The following is a 22,243-nucleotide window of genomic DNA, read 5'->3' as shown; positions in this document are numbered from 1 at the left end:
GGTCATAACCCCTTGGGGTCACATATCAGATATCCTGCATGTCACATATTTACATTATGACTCATGAACAGTTGCAAAATTACAGTAATGAAGTAGCAACAAAAATAATTTTATGGTTGGGGTCACCTCAGCATGAGGCACTGTAGTAAAGGGTCTCAGCATTAGGAAGGTTGAGAAGCTCTGCTCTAGAGTATGGGTCAACACAGAGGCCACACCCTTAAAGAAAACTGGCTCCTCTCCTCAGCTACTGACACGAGTGGGAGCTCATGAGCCCTTTCCAACTCCACACTGGTGCTGACTTTATCTCTGCAGGTTTTTAAAAGATTACTTATTATGTGGTACAGAGTCCACTTGTATGTGGATGCATGTGTTCCTCTAACTCCGTCCAGTTCCAGAAGACATTTCTTCTCACCTCCACAGACACATGTAACACACACACACACACACACACACACACACACACACACACACACACACGCATGCAAATAAAAATGAATCTTTTTTTTAAGAAAAGAAATGTCATATGGGTTACTGTGATTTATAAGATCTTCTAAATGTTAATACACTTTTAAATTACAATGGCCACAGCAAACCATTCAAAGATGTTCCATGATCATATCACTGACAAGGATGAGGACAAAGGTTGGTAAGAAGTCAAATGAATTATCATCACTAAGTGTGTGTAGCTTACAGACGGTTTTCTTTCTTCTTTTCTCTTTCTTTTCCTTTTTTTTTGAGATCGGGTCTTCCGCAGGAAGTCAGGATGGCCTGGGTGGACTTACAGGTATATGCCATTATGCCTGGACCAGACATCAGACATTTCAGACCAGGTGCTGGTTTGCATGCACAGGAATCCTGACAGGATGGCACCGCCCTCACACCAACCGGAAGTGAAATCTTAACATTCCAATGATCTGGAAGGTCTTGGCTAAACTTTAGAAACTTCTGTTTTTCTTTTAGCCACTAGATTTTTCAGGAAAAATTCACCTATTTAGGAAAAATAAGAATACATTAATATCCTAAAGTAGTCAACAACAAGCTCCTGTTTCAGAATCCCACCCTTACAAAGAACGCTGGATTTACTGGCATTTCCCTCCTCTCAGCTCTCAAAGGAGTATTTTTATCATCTAAGTGTTCCTTATCTTTGGCATTTCCCCGATTGTTTTGGTTTAATTTCTAGTTTTTGAATTGTAATGCATTACCACACCTCCCTCCCTTTCCTCTCTCTGTAACAGCCCAGGCCTGCTCGGGGACCAAAAGGACTGATTCATCTCTATACACTCAACTATTATTCCTTCCAATAACCAAGGGTTCTGCAAGATGGCCCGCCAACCCCGTGGGCTGCTTCTGCGTGCCTCCATCCCCTGCAAAGGCTGACTATTCCTCATGGCTGACCGAGTCGTTTCAGAGAGCCAGAGAGCGGTTCCGCCATCATTAGCATGGATCTGATGCTTATAAAGCAGAGCTCCCTGCAGCTGAGCAGTCATCGATGATGAAATCGCTAACTCCCTCATTCCCCTCCAGGGAAGCCAGAGCTCTCCTTCCGCCTGTGAGTGGGGCCTGAGCTAGTGCGCTGAGGGGCGCACTCCCTTCCGCCCATGAGGCTTCAGATAAGCGCAGCGGTTCCTGTTGCAGCGCAGCGCCAGAGGCTTCATCTTATGAGGATCATGAGAGGTCAGCTCCTCTCTGTCATCTTACAAGTACGACCTGAACGCAACCGACATCCGAAAAGGTCACCCAGGATCCGAGCCTCTTGTGCGTACTGTGACATAGAACAGATATCACCAGACTGGAGCCCATCATCTGAGCCCCAATGCTCTACACACCAGAATTCTCTTTTAGTAGTGACTTTAAAAACACTAAAAGATCATAATTCACTTCCTTACAAATGTGGAAAGTTCCTTTTAAATATTACTTGGCTGCTCACACCTTCAATCCCAGACCTTGGAGGCAGGCACAGGCAGGCAGGTCTCTGTGAGTTTTAGGCCAGTCTGATCTACATGATGAGTCCCAAGTCAGCAAAGCTATACAGTGAGACTGTGCCGCTACACAAATAAACGAAGAAATTAAAAACCACCCACCACAAAAAGAAAAGACAGAAAACTAAATAAATATTACTCTAGGTACCCACTTCTAGAAGCTAATATTGGTTCTAGTCTCCTTATGTATGTATGTATGTATAGTATGCATTATATGTATTGTATGTATGATATGTATGTATTCCAATCTGACAGCCATCCTGCTTAACTCTCACTTCTAATTCACAGCCTGTTGTTAGTCAGTGCTGAACCAAACTCCTGGAATTTTTATTAATTCTAAGAATCTCAAACATGAATACACATTTTGATCATATTCCCCTGGACTCTACCCCCAACTCCTCCTATACACCCCAACTTCATGCTTTATTACTATTTAAGAAATAACAGAGTTCAAATTTTTGGCTCTTATAACTAGGATAAGCTGTTTATGAGAATATCTTAAATTTATTTTCTTTTTTTTTTTTTTTTTAAAGATTTATTTATTTATTACATATAAGTACACTGTAGCTGTCTTCAGATACACCAGAAGAGGGCATCAGATCTCTTTACAGATGGTTGTGAGCCACCATGTGGTTGCTGGGAATTGAACTCATGACCTCTGGAAGAGCAGTCGGGTGCTCTTAACCGCTGAGCCATCTCTCCAGCCCTTAAATTTATTTTCTTTTCCTGTTTTGCTTTGTTTTTTTTAAAAAAACAGGAGTCTCCTGGAGCCCAAGCTGGCCTTGACCTCCCCACATAGCTGAGGGTGGCCTGACCTCCTCCCCAGGGCTAGGAATACAAACACACAGCACCATGCCTACACTGAGATCCCTGACAGGTATACTGAGTAACACCCACAACAAAGAAAGTTGGTTTTTTTGTTCTAAACAGAATTATAACTTATATCTGTGATTCAAATCTCAGTGAACACAGAAATCCCTTAAATGACCATTAATAGTATTAACATACTTTGTATATATCCCAAAACACCTAGTTTACCAATCCCAATTGCTGACCTAACTAACGGAGGACAGCTTCCTCTTCTGTCCTCCCAAATGCTAGTGCTGCAGCCGGACTCACCTGACCTCTTTGCTACTCTCTTCTTGTGCTGCTGAGAACTGAACTGAACTGGGCCTCAAGCATGTGTGGCGTGAGCTCTACCATTGAACTGCATTCCTAGCTCCAAGTGACTTTTTAATCCCTTGGAAAGTGTCTTTACTTTCATAATCAGCTCAGTCAGCTGACCAAAGCAAGAGCTACACACCAAAAATGAAAAAATAGGTTGGTCAAACTACTGAAAACTTGTTTTGGAAAAAAATGATTTTAGTTTTCCCTTTTATGTCGGGGGATCAACAAGGAGATTAACTGTGCAAGCAGCAAGGCGATGGGCTTTCGATGTTTACGTGGAACTGGAATCAACAGCATGGGGATGAAGCTGGCACCACTGGCAAATGAATATACATTTCCTAGAAAACTGCATCACACGCGCCATGCGCTGTTGTTCCTGGGAGATCTGCTACTGAAAGTCACGCATGGGATAGCCGGCTATGCAAATGGTGTGTGTTGTTGTCAAATGGCTGAGAACAGTGAGGACGGGTACGAGAAACAAATGAAGCTAAAGAGAAGCTTTTTTTTTTTTTTAAGTATTTTTATCTTTTATTTTAAATGTTTGCATGTATTCAACATTGTTGTTGTAAAAATATAAAAAGTAAAAAAGTAAGGTTGTCTTTTATCCCCACTAGGTCCGGCTCCTCAGTGCCCCAAGATATCTGCTGGATATCTTAATTCTCAGTTAGCAAAGCCTCTCACCCTCTCTGCTCCACCCCATATCACACTGCCGAAGGCCTCTCTCTGAGCCTGGCAGCCATTTCTCTACCTATCTAGTTCCCAAGGCAGGTTTCCATGTCAGAAACACACATCCCAACTCGGTGGCGGCCCCGACCAGCTGCTGCACACTTTCTTACACTTAAATCGCTACATGAAAGAAAACACAACACAATAACCTTTGGCCCAATTGATAAGATATAATTGCCCACCTAAGCATACAAAGCCCAATACACATCCATCCCTTAAAAACATTTCTAATGGGATTGGGGATTTAGCTCAGTGGTAGAGCACTTGCCTAGCAAGCGCAAGGCCCTGGGTTCGGTCCTCAGCTCCGGAAAAAAAACAAAAACAACAATAACAAAAAAAAATCATTTGTAACAACCTGTAAAGGTACAGCGTGGAATCTTAACATCACCCGCCATATTGTCCTGCTACGGCTTCTCTCCCTCTCCCTCCTTTCTCCAAAGAGAAGCTTTTCAATATGACCCTATGACAAAGCTATGAAAGACATTCTAGGAAAAAAGACCTCTTTTTATTCCCACTGTAATTTGCTTTAGGGCTTCGGTGCTATGGGGTGGAACATCACTGTGGGGAGGTAGTGGGTACAGAGGCACCTCCTGCAGGCTTAGGCTTACCTGCTTTATATGAAGATCGCACCAAAGGGCCACTTGCAGTGTAGTGAAATCCAAGTTCATTTCCTACTTCTTCCCAGTATTTGAACTTCTCAGGAGTAATGTACTCTTCAACCTTGATGTAAACAGTCACTTTAGACTCCAGAACTCTTAGTAATTCTGATTCTATATAAAGTCTACACCCACGTACTCAGGATGGCTCGTCATTTATCCAGACCCCTCCCTCTCCTCTGTAGGATTCTATCTGAGTTAACCATAGAGGATTTAGAGAGGAAGAAACAATACTTTGTACTATATTAGCAGTTCCGACAGGTAAAGAAACAAGAATATAGAGATCATTTATATTTGTTCTTCATTTATTAATAGTAGAAGCCAGAGCAGGTCATGCCTATGAGATTCTGTATGTGTGTATACATGCATGTGTGTGCACGCACACTTTGGTGGGTGCTCATGCACACATGTATAGGCCAGAGACAACCTTGGAAGTTGTTCCTCAGGCATTTTTCACCTTCTTTTGCTGCAGGGCCCCTGGGACTCTTAAGACCAGGTTGGCTGGCCAGTGAGCCCCAGGAATCCACCTGTTTCTATCACCCCTGTGCTGGGATTATAAGCACACTCCACCATGCCTGACTTAAGGGAAAAAACAAACGTGGGTTCTGGGACTTGACCTCAGTCTGCAAGCATTTTAATATCATTCCAAGACTCTGTATAAGATGCCTGAGGACAAGACCAATTATCTTGTATGTTGTTTAGCACTAATCCTGGCCTGTTTTCTTTTTTTTATTTGTCAGTACTAGGGGTTGAACCTGGGGCTCTAAGAGCTCACTAGAGCACATGATGCTACCCAACACAGTTCTCCAGTAAATAAACACTCTGTTATAGAGACAGAGAACTGCCTTCCTTTTCTTTAGTCAGCTTTGTCAGGCAACTGTACCAAGTCACAGGACCACAAATGCCGGGAATACTATCTCCCAGGTCTTAACTCTTGAACAGTTTGCTAACAGTAAGTACCAGCGCTGCTGTTTTAGGTGTGAGTAAGACGGAAACTTCTACATACACTCGGACACTATCCTACAAAGCTAATGGTTTCTAATCTCTACCTGGGGACAATGAAGATCTATTTCAAATCACTAGGACCATTGGCAACTCAAGACATTCGTACCTTAAGGTGGCGCTTGGTCGGCTGCATATACTGCCCGAGAGTTAAACAGTCCACGTCGGCTGCACGGAGAGCTGAGGGGAAAAGCAAAGACTCCACTTAGCAGGTGTTAGCTACAATTACAGATCTAAGCACAGGTCCAGGAGGAGGACTTGCATGCTGTGACTGATAACTGTCATAGGCAATACAAGACAGAAGAAAACCCATTCATTCAAAAGCACCATGGATTCCGATGAGAACACAGCAATGATTACCACAGTAGTGCGAAACTGGGAGACAGAGGGGAAAATCTAAGGCTGGGCCTGGTGGCGCACGCCTTTAATCCCACACATGGGAAGCAGATGCAGGCGGATCTCTGAGTGCAAGCTCAGCCTGCTCTACAGACAAAGTTCCAGGACGGCTGGGGGCTCACAGAGCGGGGAAAAGACAAATGCATTTAATGTTATCAAACAAAAGCTAAAACAGGAGGAGAGGGTTTAGAGTAGGAAGTTGCTAGGCATAAAAGGTGAAGGGAGATGACTCTTGAGAATCCATGCCCAAGGCTGGAGGTGTGTTACCTTTCCTTTACTGTGTCTCTATTAATGCCCATGCTCAAGCCTACGTTAAAATCCTTTTTACTGTTTTTTTCTTTTTTCTTGGTGGCTGGAGAGATAGCCATGGTTGCTAGGAACTGAACTCTTATCTTTTTGGTTATGAACCTAATCTTTAACAGCTGAGCCATCTCTTCAGCCCTAAAGTCTTTTCTTAATAACTCTAACTCTACCTGAATAAAAAAAAAAAAAAAAAAAAAAAAAAAAAAAAAAAAGGCAATAGAACAACTATTTTGAAGTAAAAGCATCCGTCTGAGCCCAACATGTTCTATTAGGGTTTTCCTTGGTGAGCAGGATGTGCTCGCTGAGTGTGGCCTGACCTCTGGTGTACCAGAATCCTTCTTTGCCAGTTGTACTTGGTGGGCAAGCACCTACCTCTAAGCTACAGACATGGCTTCAGAATCTTCCTTATCCACCAAGGCCTGGTACCTAACTGCCTCTCAAACCACCCAGCTGCAGAGAGAGAAGAGTGGATAAAATCCCGTTTTCACTGAACAGGTGAAGATGAAGAGGCCTAAACGCACACCATTCCATGATCTAAGAGAGCTTCCTTTCCTGCACGTTGCTGTTTGTGCCCACGTCCTTTCTGGTTCTGGACGTGAAGGCAGGGAGGCCCCTGCTGCCCTAGCCGCAGCTCCAGGAGCTTTGTTCAGCTCTTATGACCTTGGAGGAGGCGCAAACGAACAGGCGCTTTAGAAAGCAGTTCCTGCTGCCCCTCAGGGAACTGGACGGAGGGCTTTGTTTTCAGCGCCTGTCCGTTACCTTTCATCGTGGCATAGACTTGCTCGTCTGTCTCACCGAGGCCCAGCATTATTGATGTTTTGGAAACAACATCAGGCTGCACCTCCTTGGCATGTTTCAATACACGAAGAGACTGGTCAAAATTGGCCCGGGGATCACGGACTTTCCTGGAAAACAGGGTGGCTCTCAGTGACAAAACAAGGTCAACCAACTGCACTGTTATACAACCAAGCCAGAAGACCAGAAGCACACTCTAGAGGAGCAAGCATTTCCAACCTTTCACAGGGTCACCTAAGGCCATCAAAAACACCGGCATTTACATTACTATTCATAACAGTAGCAAACTTACACTGGTGAACTACAGCAAAAATAATATTGTGGCTGGGGTCACCACAATATGAGGAACCGTATTAAAGGGTCTCGGCACTAAGAAGGCTGAGGACCACTGCTCTAGCATATACGGTTCACTGAGCATATATGTCATTTGTGCACAAAGTTTATTAACATTGAAAACAAAACCAGCCTTCTCTGGGTTTCCTAGGTCTGTCAAGCCTTCCAAAGTCTTGAGACAGAGAAAACCAGACTAGAAATCACTCTGTTTATACACTGAGAAATTAGAATTCTGAAACACAAAATTATAATGACTTCTAGCAAGAAAAGAAACCAGGCAGAAGGAGGGAAGGCTCACTTTGGGGGTTGAAACTTTTATGAGCATTTCTTTCCTGCAGGTTGGACTGCCCTCTGCTGGCAAGTAATAACACCATAGGCTTGGAGGAAAAGCATTCTGGAATTTTCACTGGAAGGATAATGTTTCTGAAGTGAAACCAGGGAAACTAGCACCCACTACTGGCAATATCGACACAGGGTCGGTACAGGGAGCGTGGTACCCTTCAACAATGGCCAAAATACTATGGCTTAAATGCAAAGAAAGGCAAAGGGCTGGACGTAACTAATATAAGATCAGCCTCCTGCTGAATTCTGAATTCTAATGGAGCCTGTGTTCTGGCTGCTATTCTAGAGGACTCAGGTTCAATTTCCAGTACCACAAGGGGCTAACAATTGTCTCTAACGGTAGACCCAGCAGACTGGTATCACCTTCTAGCCTCTGGCTTCCAGGGGCTCTGCATGCACACAGTACACAGGCAATATACCCATATACAAGGAAAAACTAACAACCAATAAGCTATCCTTTGACTTGTACATAGATGTTCGTGTCCTTGCACACATGCACACTCACACACGTTTAAAAACAGCAATTTAAAAAAACTATAAAACTGACAGTATAGAAAACTAACACTGTGAAATAGTCATGCTAGCCATGCTGGCCTTGAACTTGCAGCCCTCAATCTTCAACCTCCTGACACACATGGATGTACACGAGTGTTGGGCTAGGATGACAGTTGTGTGCCACTACACTTCACACATCTGTTTTATTGTTTATTTAATCTGTGTGTGTATGTGTGCCTGTGAATGTGTGTAAATACCCACAATGGCACCTGTGGAGAGCTTACTGGAGTTAGGTCTCCCCTTCCACTGTGTGGGTTCCAGGGATTGAACTCATGTCATCTGGCTTACCAACACGCACCTCACCCACTGAGTCCTCTAAGCCAGCCTGGAATCATTTCTTACAAAATATTTCTCCACTGGATTAAAACTGTGCTTATAATCCAGGAGCAACATGCTTGGTACCATTCACTGCAACTTCTTGTAGACTTGAGACACAGAACAATGGAGAGTAGCTAATTAAATCACAGCCAAATACCCGATAAAGTTGGAGGAAATTTTTAATTTTGTCTGCAGCTAAAATGCTAATTTTTCTGAAATCTGAATATACTCGTAATGTAGAACAACAGTCCTTCATAATTCATAACTACAAAATTAGTAGGACGAATAGAGCATAGTGTCTATGTGTGTGCCTGTGTGGGGTGTGCACATGAGTGCAGGTGTCAGTGGAGCCCAGAGTCACTGGACCACCCTGGAGCTGGAGCCACAGGTGACCGAAGCGAGTGCTAGGAGCTCTGCCAAAGCTTGTGTGCTCTTAATCACTGACCATCTCTTTAGCCCTTGGTCACTCATTCTTGGTGGCTGTCTTTTCTGATTTTCTACTAATTCATGAAGAAAGAAAGAATGACAGGTGCAAGAGAGGACAGAAAGGAAGGGGGAGGGAAAGGAAGGAGCTGCTGCAAAGTGAGAGTTCACAGTGTGCTGTGACCCACTAACACATAATCACCTCTGTAATTCTGGAACCGTCTCTACATTGTGTGCATACACATCTAGTCCAGACAGCGCCACCTTTTCTACGGCTCTCAGATCTCCTCGGAAGTCGGGGGTGAGGCATTCCACGAGGATTTTTGGATTCCTAGGAGGAAGAAGGTAAGCACTGAGCTGAGGAGAGCTGCAGGTCTGTTGCTCACAGTCTTGCTAAGGAAGGCACGGACACAGAATGGGTCCTAAGTGAGCAACTACACGAAAGTTCTGAGAGCAGTGAGCGGACTGCACGGGCATCACAATCAGGACGACTACCGCAGAAAGAACAGGAACCTGACTTTTAAACCTAACTGGAGTAGGTGACTAAAAAGCAAACTCATTTAAAGGAACCAAAATATAAAACATAATTAGTATCGTTATTATCTTACTGTTTGGAAAACGAATTGCGATGTTTCTTGTGTGGTTGCAAGGGCCACCTTCTTCAACTTTGGTTCTTCTGTAACTCATCAGACACTGTCCTCCTCACCGCCTCTAGCAAACATCTCACCATGCTCTCCGCTTTCAAAATGGTTTCTGGGTTTGCTGACTCATGAGTTGGTTTATGTTGTTTCTCTTTTTTCTTTCTTTTTTTTAATGACATATCATTCAAACATTAATCTTCCCGTGTCCGTGGTGGTCGTGTTTATCTCACGAAGCCCTGGAATGTGAACTAGGTCACAGAGCTTCTTGCAAATCCAAAGGCGCAGTGCAGCTGCTCCCTGATAGGAAAGACCACACTTGTCCCCTTGTGAATAAGAGGCTGAAAGATCACAGTGTGCAACTCTGAAACTGACTTTAAAAAATAAAAATCGCACCTGAGATGCAATGTGGCTTTCGAAAGAAATTTTATGAGCTGAAAAAATACAAAATATATTTTTTGAACTGTAACAAGCAGAAAGACTCGTTTGGCTTGGAGTTTGCTATGTAGACTAGGCTGGCTTTAAATTCAGAGATCTTCCTGTCTCTGTCCTTGAACCCTGGGACTAATGGCATGTGCCATCAATCTATCAACTTTGCTCCTTTTTAATGTTTTTGAAATGTAGACTATGAGTAAAATTGGCAGGACAGATAGATAAAAATGAAAACTGTGTCCAGACACGTGTTTATCTCATCTTACTTTAGGTTTTTATTCTTCTAGAGATCTTTCTTTTCCGTCTGTGTTTTGCCTGTGTATATGCGTATGCATTCAGTGTGTGTCCAGTGCTCACAGGGCAGAAGTGGGTGCTGCCTCCCTTGTGAGGTTAGGGCGGTTGTCCACCACCATGTGAGCTGGGAGCTAAACCCAGGTCTTCTGCAAGAGCAACTCACGGTTTCTTTGTCTTTTTCCAGACAGTTTCTCTGTGTAGCCCTGGCTGTCCTGGAACTCTATAGACCAGGCTGGCCTTGAATTTAGAGATCTACCTGCCTCTGCCTCCTGAATATTGGGATTAAAGGTGTGTGAGGAAGGGGATAAGCATCAAACCTACAGCCTTAAGCATGCTAGGCAAGCATTCTACCACAAAGCTGTATCCGCAACGAACTCACTCTTCAGTGGTGACCTATTAAACCTCAGTGCTGGGCTGGGTGTGGCGGCTCATCTTTACCCTCAGCACTTAGGAGGCAGAGGCAGGTGCTTCTCTGTGAGTTCAAGGCTGGCCTGGTCTACATAATGAGTGTCAGGACAGCCAGGGGCTACATAAACTCGGTCTCCAAAAAAAAAAGGGAAAGAAAAAGAAAAGAAAAAAGAAAAAAGAGAGAGGGGGAAAAAAAAAGACCTCAAAAATTAACAAATAGAAAACAAGTACCTTGGGGTTGGAGATTTAGCTCAGCGGTAGAGCGCTTGCCTAGCAAGCGCAAGGCCCTGGGTTCGGACCCCAGCTCCGGAAAAAAAAAAAAAAAAGAAAAAAGAAAACAAGTACCTTTCCTTCAAGCATGACACTGTCTTGGCAATGTGCTCAGCTCCCCCATCGACCACATCATCTCGGTCCACAGACGTCAGCACAACATAGTCCAGACCCCACTCTGCGATTGCTCTGGCCGTATTGTCGGGCTCACTGGGATCCAATGGAGGGGGATTTCTTGCTGTCTTAACAGAGCAAAATCTGCAACCTCTTGTGCATGTGTCTCCCATCAACTAGAATAGAGATGTACAATTTATATCAAGAAGGCAGATGACTCTGAAGAGTACAGTGCCAATAATAAATGGCAAGAATGTCATCAGACTGGTTCTGTGTATCAAGAATCCAAAACATTCATGATTAAATGATATCTGGTTAAGAAATACAAATCTATGTGGATAAAGAAAGGATATACTTAAGTAAGTGCTAAGAGAACTGGAGGGACTATGGGACCAGAGGGACCAGATCATTTTATAATTTAAGGGGTCAGCAAGATGGCTAATGGGGAAAGGCACTTGCCAAGCAAGTGACCCGAGTCTGATTCTCAGACCCCAGGCAAAGGTGGGAAGTCCTTTGTTGTGGTTTGCCCTGAAGTTACTGTATTTTGATGCTAATTCCACTGCCCCAAGGACAGCTGCCTAGTCAAGGACTCAGAACTCACAGGACTTCACCAGAACCACCTCTCCATTGAATTTGTAAAGTACTGGTGAGGGGCAGGTACAGGATAGAAGGAGGCCTGTCATTGGAGGAGAAGAAAACATGGGCGGGAGAGAAGTTTGAAGGAAGAGGAGGAGACTAAGGGAGAGAGGAGAAGAGAGGGAGAGAGGGGAGAAGCCATGGCAGGTGATGTTAAGATTCTGCTCTGTGTATTTACAGGTTGTTATTAATGTTCTCAAGGGATGGATGGTACTGGGCTTTGTATGTTTAAGTGGGCAATTATATCTTACCAATTGGATCTAAGATTATTGTGTTGTGTGTTCTTTTATTGAGGGTTTGAGTGTAGGAAAGTGTGCAGCTGGGATGTGTTTCCGCTAAGATATCTAGCAGATATCTGGGGCACTGCGGTGTGGGCCTAGCGGGGTAAAAGACCAACAATACTTTTTTATTTTTATATTTTTACAACAACAGTCCTTTGACTTCCATACACATCTCCACATGTATGCAATCATTGTCGTCGTCGTCATCAACAACAAGAACAAGAACAAGAACAACAACAACAACAACAACAACAACAACAACAACAACAACAACAGAATGTCAGCCTAAAGCCAACCTGCAATCCTAGCACCTGAGAAGTTGAGACAAGATCATGAGTTCAGGGTCAGCCTGGGTTCCACAGTGCAACCAGAATTTAAATAAGAGATGGCTTAGTGTTTAAGAGGACTGTTCTTTCAGAAGACCCAAGTTCAGTTCCCAGCACCCACATGGAGTAAACAAGTGGCTATGCCCTCTACATGCACCTTGCTCACATACATAGGCACAAAATTAAGAATAATTAAGATGGGTGATGGTGCTCACTTGCGAGGCAGAGACAGGCAAATCTCTGTGAGTTTGAGGCCAGCCTGGTCTACAGAGTGAGTTCCAGGTCATCCAGGGCTATGTAAAGAAACCCTGTCTCAAACAAACAAACAAACTAGAAATAAAGTGAAATGGGATCCCAACATAGGATTTGTGAAGAGGCTAAAGTTCTAGTCTAACCAGAGGTACCAGGTCTGTTGTATTGTTTTTCTTTACAACCTCATAGTTTGCAAAGATTCCTTACAACTCAATAATCAACAAGAAATGACTTGGAAAAAAATTTTTGAGACAGGGTTTCTCTGTGTAGCCCTGAGTATCCTGTAACTCACTCTGTAGACCAGGCTAGCCTCAAACTCAAGAAATCCACCTGCCTCTACCTCCTGAGTGCTGGGATTAAAGATGTGCACCACCACTGCCCAGCTAAAAATATATTCTTTTTTTAAGTGGCATTTTATTTATTTTGTGGGTATGGGTATGCACATGTGTGAGAACACTAGGACATGAGAGAATAGCATGTGAGAGTCGGTTTTCTCCTTCCACTGGTGGGTCCTGTGGGTTGAACTCAGGTTACCAGGCTTCACGGTACGTGACTTTACCCATTGAGCCATCTGGCTATTCAGGAGAAAGATGAAGGCACATCTGAGTGGGGTTCTACTGGAAGTACTGCTTGGTAAGTAGATGACACAGAGATAGATACACAAGACATATAATCATGAAAAATATTTCCAAACATTAATGCAAACACATACCCTAAGGCACCAAAGAGTTCCATATCAGATACATGGAAGATCCAATAACAGATTAATTCAGAGAGGGTGAAGTCACTATGTGACAAGATCATCAGGGTCTCTCTGTGATTTTCATAAACTCATATGTGCTAAGAGTCTCACTGGGCATTCACAGTTCACGTTTTTAGGCTGAGGGTTTAGACATCTCCATACCATCCTGAACTAAGCTGTAGAGGCCAGGTTGCCTTACCATGATCGTGGCTGTGGCGGTGGCATATTCCCCACCTCCCCAACACTCTCCGATGTTTGGACATCGGGCTTCCTCACATACCTGTGAAAAAGGGAAACGATGCATCAGGTTGAAAGGGCAGACCTACCAACAATGAAGTATTAGGTTCTTTAGTGGTCCTTTTTTTTTGAGACTATTTTAGTAGCTGGGTGGTGATGGTGCATGCCTTTAGTGCCAGCACTTGGGAGGCAGCAGCAGGAGGATACGAAGGAGGCCAGCCTGGTCTACGTAGTGAGCTCCAGGACAACCAGGGCGATGCACAGAAACACTGTCTCAAAAAACCAAAAAAGGGGATTGGGGATTTAGCTCAGTGGTAGAGCGCTTGCCTAGCAAGCGCAAGGCCCTGGGTTCCGTCCCCAGCTTCAAAAAAAAGAAAAAGAAAAAAAAAACCAAAAAAGGAAAAACAAAAATTATTTTTATTATAATTTTGTATGTATAGATTTTTTTGCCTGCATGTATGTCTGTGATCCACATGCATGCCTTGCGTCAAAACAATCCAGAAGAGAGTGAGTGTTAGATCCCCTGAAACTAGAGTTGATTTAATACCATAACTAGAGATGGTTATAAGCTGCCATGTGGGTGCTAGGAATCAAACCTAGGCTCTCTGGAAGAACAGTCAGTGCTCTTAACCACTGAGCCATCTCTGCAGCCCACTGTCAGGTTATCTAAACGACTGCCTATGCTTCCCACAGAGTTCAGAAGAAATTAATCACCTTTGTCTTGTAGGAAAATTAGACTTGGCTTTACACACGAGACGACACTGGGATGCACTCCCACCCTAATCGTCTATGTACACTTTAATTACTGTTGAGAATACTTCACTTTTCATCTTTATCTGCTCTCTTTGCTGCTTTTATACACTCATCAATCAATTCTTTCTCATCTCATCTGGCACCACCCATTTTATAATCTGAGCACCCGGGAAGGTAAGGCAGGAGAATCACAAGTTTGAGAACAAACAGGCCTATACAGTGAGTTCCAGACCAGCCTATGCCACCTAATGAGACTGTATCTCAAAAAACAAAAACAAAAACAAACAAAAAAAACAAAAAAAACCCAAAAAACCCCAAAACAAAACAAAACAAAAAACCCACAAAAAAAAACCCTTTACAAATATGGGGAAACAGTATAGACGCTGGGTGAGACAAAGAGGAAATACACTCTTACTGTGTGGAGATTTAAATTCCGCAACGTATTTTTCAGCTTATTGTAATTTTTACCCATGGGTATCTTTGTCTTTAACCACGGAGGTAGTCTTAACCTAGGGAAAGCCAGAGAGAACGGTCCATTACCAACCTGTGGAAAGCATGTACTTTTGCTCTAGCAGATTCCCAGGATAGCCTTTTCCATATTTCTGAACTAACTCATTTCCTTTATAGTAATAAGAACAAAGACTCAAATTTCGGTCTGTTTAAGCTGCTTTAGAAAACACTGATAATGGAGTCGAAGTGGATGCAATGCTTATAGCTACCTTCAAATGTACATTGCTATACTGTTCTAATTAAAGGAAGGATACGCCTTTTAGCATATTCTTCCCTGTGAATACTACAAATTACTACAGTAACTCAGAATAAGGAAAGAATCCAAGTGCACACTATCTATCCTGCATTCTAGGCTCTAGTCATTAATAAAGGGAGACAATTTGTTAATTTCAGTGGTTCACATCTGTGTTGCTACAATTTAATCCAAACAGGTAGGAGAATCAGGAATTCAAGGTCAAATCTAACTACATAGTAATTTCAAGGCTAGCCCAGACTATATAAACTCCGATTTAAGCCATGAAATGAAAAAACCAACAAAAAAGACAGGTCTAACCTTTGGAATGGAAGCTATATCCCTAGTTTTCCCTGATCTAGAAGCTGTTTGAGAAGTATTTTTTTTTATTTATTCATTTTATTTATATATGAGTACACTGTATCTATCTTCAGACACACCAGAAGAGGGCATCAGATCCCATCACATATGGTTGTGAGCCACCATGTGGTTGCTGGGAATTGAACTCAGGACCTCTGGAAGAGCAGTCAGTGTTCTTAACTACTGAGCCATCTCTCCAGTCCCCTTGATAAGTATTTTTGAAAACAACACTGTACACCAAATCCCCACCATGCTTCTGTTACTATTTGCTTATTGTGTGCTAGGAATCTGGCATCCAAAGCCTTCTGTATGCAGGCAACCGTACATCATCAAAAACAAACAAAAACCAAACCAACTAAATAACCATAGGCTATATGTAAACTTTCTCAGGAAAGGAACATTAGAGCTGGGGGTGGAGGTATACACTTTTAATCCCAGCGCCTGGGAGGCAGAGGCAGGTAGAGCTCAGTTTTGAGGCCAGCCTGGTCTACATAGAGAGTTCCAGGACAGTTAGGGTTTCATGGGGAAACTATCTCCAAAAACCCAAATAAATAAATAAGGTAAATAAATAGGTTTATCAAGAGGAAAACCTATACTTTCTCAAGTAGACGCTAGATATAAAATGGGATATGGCAGTATAAAATGGTCAGGTCATTTTATGAAGGATGAAGAAAAATGGTCAAAGGGTGTAGAAAAATCTACTCAAAGCTTGATTAAAAACAGTGTACAAAATCAAAATGGTCTCTCATATTCAATTACCTTTCTCCTTTCTGGCGCTTTAAGTTTCCTTTATAATCATCCCAGGTACTCTTGTCTGCAAGATCACCAGATACAAAATCTTGAAGGTCTGGCCCATTATGCAAAAATTTCTTTTTCTCATCTGGCAAAGAACTTAATGCTCTAACCGAGCACGCATATCTTCCAAATATCTACAGAAAGCCAAAGAACTGATTCAGAAATTATGTAAAACGATTTAAGTACTCATCAGAATCTGAAAAAGGCTTAGGGTGGAAGAACCGCAAGCCACAAACATGTAATCTAGCACTCAGAGGAGGCAGAGTGAGGAGGACTCTAAGAATTGATCTAAGAATTTAGTTTCAAGCCAGCCTAGGTTACAGGGACCCTGATGGACACACAGCCCTGACGAATGGGAAAAAGTAGGGATCAGATCAAATATAACTGCTAAATATAGATCAGAAAACCTTAGGAAGTGGCTTAACATGCCACATTTTCATGTCTTCTATTCCTAAAACGGGTATTAAAAATATGTTAACAAGTTTGCAATACTTAAGATATGCCACGGCTTTAAAAAAAGATATCTGGAACGATTTTCCTGGTTTTGAACTTGAGATAAGCAATGGCGTTCCTGTCGCTCACCCGGGACCCCAGGCTGCGAGCTGCATCCCAGCAGCGTAAAGCCATCCCCTCTTTTAGATCTTAGGAGGGTCAAGGGACCGAGGAACCAGCACCCCCGGAACAGGACGCGTCTCAAAGTCCGTCGCTTTACTTATGACGCAATACGCAATCGCCGAACCTGCGCGACTCGACTAGCTCGGTGATCGAGTAGTTTCGCCTTAAACCGTCGCTCGGTCGTGACGCAACACGCCAGCGCCCTGACGGATTACAAGAACGTGATGACGAAGGACGTTCTCTCTTTGCCCCATCTACTGCGAGGTGAGGAGGTTAGGGCCTGCGTTCCTTTGGAATCTAAACCCATCCTCTCTTGGGGACCCCAGCGGCATGGACCCGATGCCCCGAATCTTTGTCCCGACTGTCCCCCTGCACGACATACGCCCTTTGGATTTGGTGGCACGAGCTAGAAGTTGCGTTCGGGCTTTCAGTCCCACCCCGGCCGCAGCCATTCCGCCATGGCGCGCCGGGCCGGACTTCCTAACACTTCTCTGGGGCCCGCTGATTCCGACCCATGCACCCCCAGGCCACTCCTTGTCACGGACCCACTCGTGTCTTGCCGGCTTGCTTGTCTTCCTAGCTGGCGATTTCCGTTTGGAGCGGAACTGTGCTCGGTGTCTGGTGTAGAACGTTCCCTGCTCCAGCCTTCTTACCCGGGTGTTTGTGTTTCAGAATGAAGACCATTCTCAGCAATCAGACTGTCGACATTCCAGAAAATGGTAGGTGGCTTCACGCTTTGCTCTGACATATTTCTTGCATGCTCTAGTCCCTTGCCTGGGGTCTCACGAGTTCATCTTCTCTTCTAGTCGACATCACTCTGAAGGGGCGCACAGTCATTGTGAAGGGCCCCAGAGGAACTCTGCGGAGGGACTTCAATCACATCAATGTAGAGCTGAGTCTTCTTGGAAAGAAAAAGAAAAGGGTAAGGACTTCAGTATCTTCTGATACTTCAGGTGTTTGTAACAGCATGAGGCTTGGTGCCTTTGGCCGGGCGAGGTGGCACACATCTTTAATCCCAGCACTGGGGGGAGGCAGAGGGGTGACTTTGAACAATACCGATTGGGTGCTTGAAGTTAGGATTTTGCTTCAGTGAAATTATAAAGTCAAATCCAATGCCGGGAAGCCCGGTAACGGATGTTCCCCACATGTGGCTGAGTGGCTTTTCAGACTCAGTTCTTCTCTGAGTGAACTTGGTTGTGTTCTCAGGGTTTAGGGGTGAGGTATATTGTCCTTCTTGTGTCCTGAGCAAGTGACACTGTGACATACAGTGCATTTGTGTCTTTTGAAAGCTCTTGTATGCACCAGGTAGAAATGCTGTTTTAATTCTAAAGTTTTGTTCTGTTACAGCTCCGTGTTGACAAGTGGTGGGGTAACAGGAAGGAACTGGCCACTGTCAGAACCATCTGCAGTCATGTTCAGAATATGATCAAGGGTGTGACACTGGTAAGCCGGCCCCCCACAATGCTTTTTAACCCTTTGGAAGAGGTTTCTTGGATGTGTTTTGTGAATATAAATGTGTAGGGGCAGGATACACTCTTAGGAACTACACTCAGGTTTTGGAGAGTGGGGTGTACCACAGATCAAACCTAAGAATTTGCTGGGCAGGCTCCTACACTTCAGTTTCAGGGTTTTTTGGTAGGTATGCTATAGTGGAGATAAGAATTACTGGTTGGTGTGTGGGACTAATGGATAGAAAAGGTCTGACTTGTGCATATCTGAAGTCACTGTTAGTTCCAAATCTTTTCTCCCAAAATACAGTTAGTGCTGCAGAGGTTTGTTTCATAAATACACCTTGTTCTTTAAGTTTCTTGTGTGCCTGATTGATCATGTTCCCTGTTGCTCCCAGTTCCCGTGAAGGACTTGGACTTTTATTTAGCCTAATAGTCTGAAGTCCTTTATTATCTGGTAGTGTCTACGGTAACTCCACCATATTCTAATGCCAAAAGTGAAGCTCTTGTGCTCTTGTTGAAAGGAGGAGACGGTAAAGCAAAGCTTCCCCTAGGAGCTTTAATAAGCTGAAGAGGAATTTCAGAATCTAGGCCAGCCTGAACTGAAAACTGAGTTTGTTCAAGATTGCTCACAGCTTGCTTGTTTGATCCAGGGCTTCCGTTACAAGATGAGGTCTGTGTATGCTCACTTCCCTATCAACGTCGTTATTCAGGAGAATGGGTCTCTGGTTGAAATCCGAAATTTCTTGGGTGAAAAATACATCCGGAGGGTTCGGATGAGGACAGGTATGTGTGCACCTTCAGAGATGACGGGCAAGTTATTATAGTTTGTTGTCCTTGGGTCTTGGATAGAATGGTTGTGTTTGATGTGGTGAAGGTATTTCAGCACTTCATAGTTCTGATCACTTGAACTTTTCCTGAAGAGGGAGTATATTGAAATAGTTGTAAGATCCAGCAGTTTTTGTGGGGTCTGGGAGTCACATTTGTCATCTGTGATAACAGTGTGTTCAGAAGTCCAACCCTGAATCTTAAAGAACTTGATTTGTTTCTTGTAGTTTTTAGAGCTCTCTTGTTAACACTATTGAATACACCTCTTTCAGGTGTTGCTTGTTCTGTCTCTCAAGCCCAGAAGGATGAGTTAATCCTTGAAGGAAATGATATTGAACTTGTTTCAAATTCAGGTGTGTATATTAATGTCTGTTATGCTAACATTTTATCTGAGCCTTGAGGCTGAATTCGTGTCTGATTTGTTTTAAAATTTCTGAGAAATAAGAAAAAAATTATTGTGAGTCTGTTGTGTATGTAATTTATACTGTGCTTTGTATCATGAATAGGAAATGGTTATATATGTTTGTGTTTCAAGTTCAAAATGGGTGGCACATGGCTGGCTTTGTTTATTGGGGTGTGTGCCACAGTGCTCAGTTGAGATCCAAGGGCCATGAAGGAAGGAGTCCCTCCTTCCACTCCTTCCACTGTGTAGGCTCCAGGGATTGAGTTCCAGTTAGGTGGCCTTGTTTGAGATGAATTTGGTAGTGAAATAATGGCTCTGTGTACTTCTTCCTGTGTAGCGGCTCTGATCCAGCAAGCCACAACAGTTAAAAACAAGGATATCAGGAAGTTTTTGGATGGCATCTATGTTTCTGAGAAGGGAACCGTGCAGCAGCCTGACGAATGAGACCTCAGGTGGGCACCCATGTCTATGACTGTTTCAGATGAATGTAGTGTGCTATAAAAATGATTACAGAACTTTCTGGACAGGAATATTGACAAAAGTATTTTGTATTTTTTTTTTTTTACAGTTTCCTAGCTTCAGAAACAAGATCCTGATCACAAGTACAGTTTGGGCTCTGTGGGAACAATAAAAGACTTATATATTGATTTGTGTGTCCTTGCTCTTACTACTTAATGGGTCAACTAATACTCAAGCAACACAGTGTTTTTTGTTTTGGGTTTTTTCTTCATGGAAACAAGTAGCGATGACAGGCAACCTTCCTAGTGAATGAGTGAGTGTGGCTCTTGAGGAAGGACCTAGAGCTATTTGACTTCACCCAGGCATAACATTGACTGTTGGGTGGGCAGGGCTGTCTCAGTAAGAGCTGGAAAATAGAGGTCGTGGTGGTTTCTCTTTGCAGTTTATCTTTGTAGAGTTGTAATTCTAGCACGGAGGTGATGGGGGTTGAAGCAGGAGGCTTGTAACAGACCTGGTGCTTGTGTGAATTACTTCCCCATCCAACTGGGGGAGTGACCTGTCACCCAGAACTGAATGCTAGGCATACTCGATTAGTTCTAGACCTGTAACTTCTTGGAGAAGGCTGTCTCCTATGATGGCCTCAGACTCCACCTTACCTCTGCCTATTCAATGCTTGGATTGTAGGCAAGTACCACAACACACAGCCCTTGATAGCTTGGAAACCGATGTCCTTTATAAGTGCAATTGGTGTCTGTTGCCCTTTTGCCTTGCATTTGAGGCAGGGCAGCATGTCTTCATCAGTGCTGGGGAACAGGCAGTGCCGAGTCTGCCTATGTCTGAATATATTTCCAAGTGTTTCCCTGGAGCCAGAATTGTCACCACTTGGAGTTGTGAGTGCTGAGAGCTAAACTCTGCAAGAGTAGCGCTGTAGTGTCCACCATCCACAGCTTTGCCTTAGAACAACCAAAACTAGAATGTCTGGGCTGATGGAGAGCATTTGCTACTCAATTTCTCGTAATTAAGATGCTTTGTGGCCATTCAAAGCTATGACCCTGTCTTGAAGGGCTAGACTGAGTTAACAGTGCTTGCCTAGGATTAACAGGGTTCCAGCTACTAGATGTGACTTACCTGTCTGTAGTCCTATCCTTGCAGGGGTATAAGGAAGAACTAGTGTCAGCTATGTATTTGGCCAGTTTAGGTGACAAGAAAATTGCCAAAATCTGTTGACCTCCAATGATAAGTATAAATAGCTTTAAACAGGTCATTTGGTATAGCACCGAAGGTTAAGATAAAGATAGTTAGACACAAGGTACTTCATTTAACAGGTTAAACACCAGTTTAAAGGTTTAATGAGAAGTGGGTTTTATTGAATATGTAAAATGCGATTTTTTTTCTGTAGCTACTCAGAACTTTTCCTTTTCTAGTGATCATGAGTTCATGGTTTTCATATCCTTATATATCCTTCCCCGAAGTGTGGCAGCAGAAACCATTGGGCTAGGTACTTTACATTTGGGGAACTCAGCAAGGTAAGTTTGGGAAGGAGTTCTGCACTTAGCTTAATGAGAAGACATTAAATAGGGAAGGTTTTAGTATGTGGTGGTATATTCCTGTAGCCCCTCCAGTGGAGTTGAGGCAGGAGGATCAGGGAGTTGAGGTTATCCTGAGGGGTGCATGTATGTGTGCATATATATACATATGTCCAGCTTGGGCTGTATAATAGGTGAGACCCTATCTTACAAAAACAAAAAAGTGATGGTTAATAGAAAACTGAACTGAGCATGGTAGTACACGTGTAATCCCAGCTCTTAGACGGAGGCATGGAGGTTTATAGAAGTGATTTTTTTAAAACCCTTCTGGAGTGAATTCAAGTGACAGAAACCTGTATGGCTGTAGAGACACTTGTTAGGAGCGCATGTAGCCCCTGCAGAGCAGTCAGGTCAAGTGCCAGGTGAACATCCATACATGTGGAGGCAAAACACTTTTTAATTAGTGCTGATTATAAGAATTTTAATATATTGGCAGTGGTGATGCACTCCTTTAATACCAGTATTTGGGAGGCGGAGGCAGGTGGGTTCAAGGCCAGCCTAGTGTACAGAGTTCCAGGATAGCCAGTGCTACACAAACGCTGTCTTGAAAAATGCAAAAAGAATCCTAGTTATGCCTTAGGTTTAACAGTAGATAGATCTGAAATGCAATTAAAAATCACTTTAACATT

The 22,243-nt window shown here is 43.4% G+C and overlaps 2 protein-coding genes across 3 annotated transcripts; one reads left to right on the top strand and one right to left on the bottom strand.

The window, feature by feature from the left end:
- Positions 1–517: 517 nt before the first annotated feature.
- Lias (lipoic acid synthetase) lies at positions 518–17,006 on the bottom strand. 2 transcript variants are annotated; one of them, XM_032916542.1, is made up of 10 exons: positions 16,858–17,006; positions 16,240–16,409; positions 14,794–14,887; positions 13,588–13,668; positions 11,113–11,327; positions 9,198–9,326; positions 6,989–7,134; positions 5,640–5,710; positions 4,481–4,592; positions 518–987 (listed from the first exon to the last, which is right to left on the bottom strand). In XM_032916542.1, the coding sequence occupies exons 1-10, from the start codon at positions 16,900–16,902 to the stop codon at positions 929–931; spliced, it is 1,122 nt and encodes a 373-aa protein (XP_032772433.1). In that variant the 5' UTR covers positions 16,903–17,006; the 3' UTR covers positions 518–928. The 2 variants fall into 2 exon arrangements, with proteins under 2 accessions (XP_032772433.1, XP_032772434.1); XM_032916543.1 differs by lacking the exons at positions 11,113–11,327; positions 14,794–14,887 and having other exon boundaries at positions 16,858–16,976.
- Positions 17,007–17,078: 72 nt separating this feature from the next.
- Positions 17,079–20,216, top strand: Rpl9 (ribosomal protein L9). Its single transcript, XM_032916723.1, has 8 exons — positions 17,079–17,154; positions 17,563–17,609; positions 17,697–17,812; positions 18,238–18,333; positions 18,992–19,124; positions 19,439–19,519; positions 19,907–20,021; positions 20,138–20,216. The coding sequence occupies exons 2-7, from the start codon at positions 17,564–17,566 to the stop codon at positions 20,011–20,013; spliced, it is 579 nt and encodes a 192-aa protein (XP_032772614.1). The 5' UTR covers positions 17,079–17,154; position 17,563; the 3' UTR covers positions 20,014–20,021; positions 20,138–20,216.
- Positions 20,217–22,243: the final 2,027 nt, after the last annotated feature.

The sequence above is a fragment of the Rattus rattus genome, chromosome 11 (assembly GCF_011064425.1).
Source record: "Rattus rattus isolate New Zealand chromosome 11, Rrattus_CSIRO_v1, whole genome shotgun sequence".
Lineage (NCBI taxonomy): Eukaryota > Metazoa > Chordata > Mammalia > Rodentia > Muridae > Rattus > Rattus rattus.
This window is presented reverse-complemented; position numbering and strand designations above follow the sequence as displayed.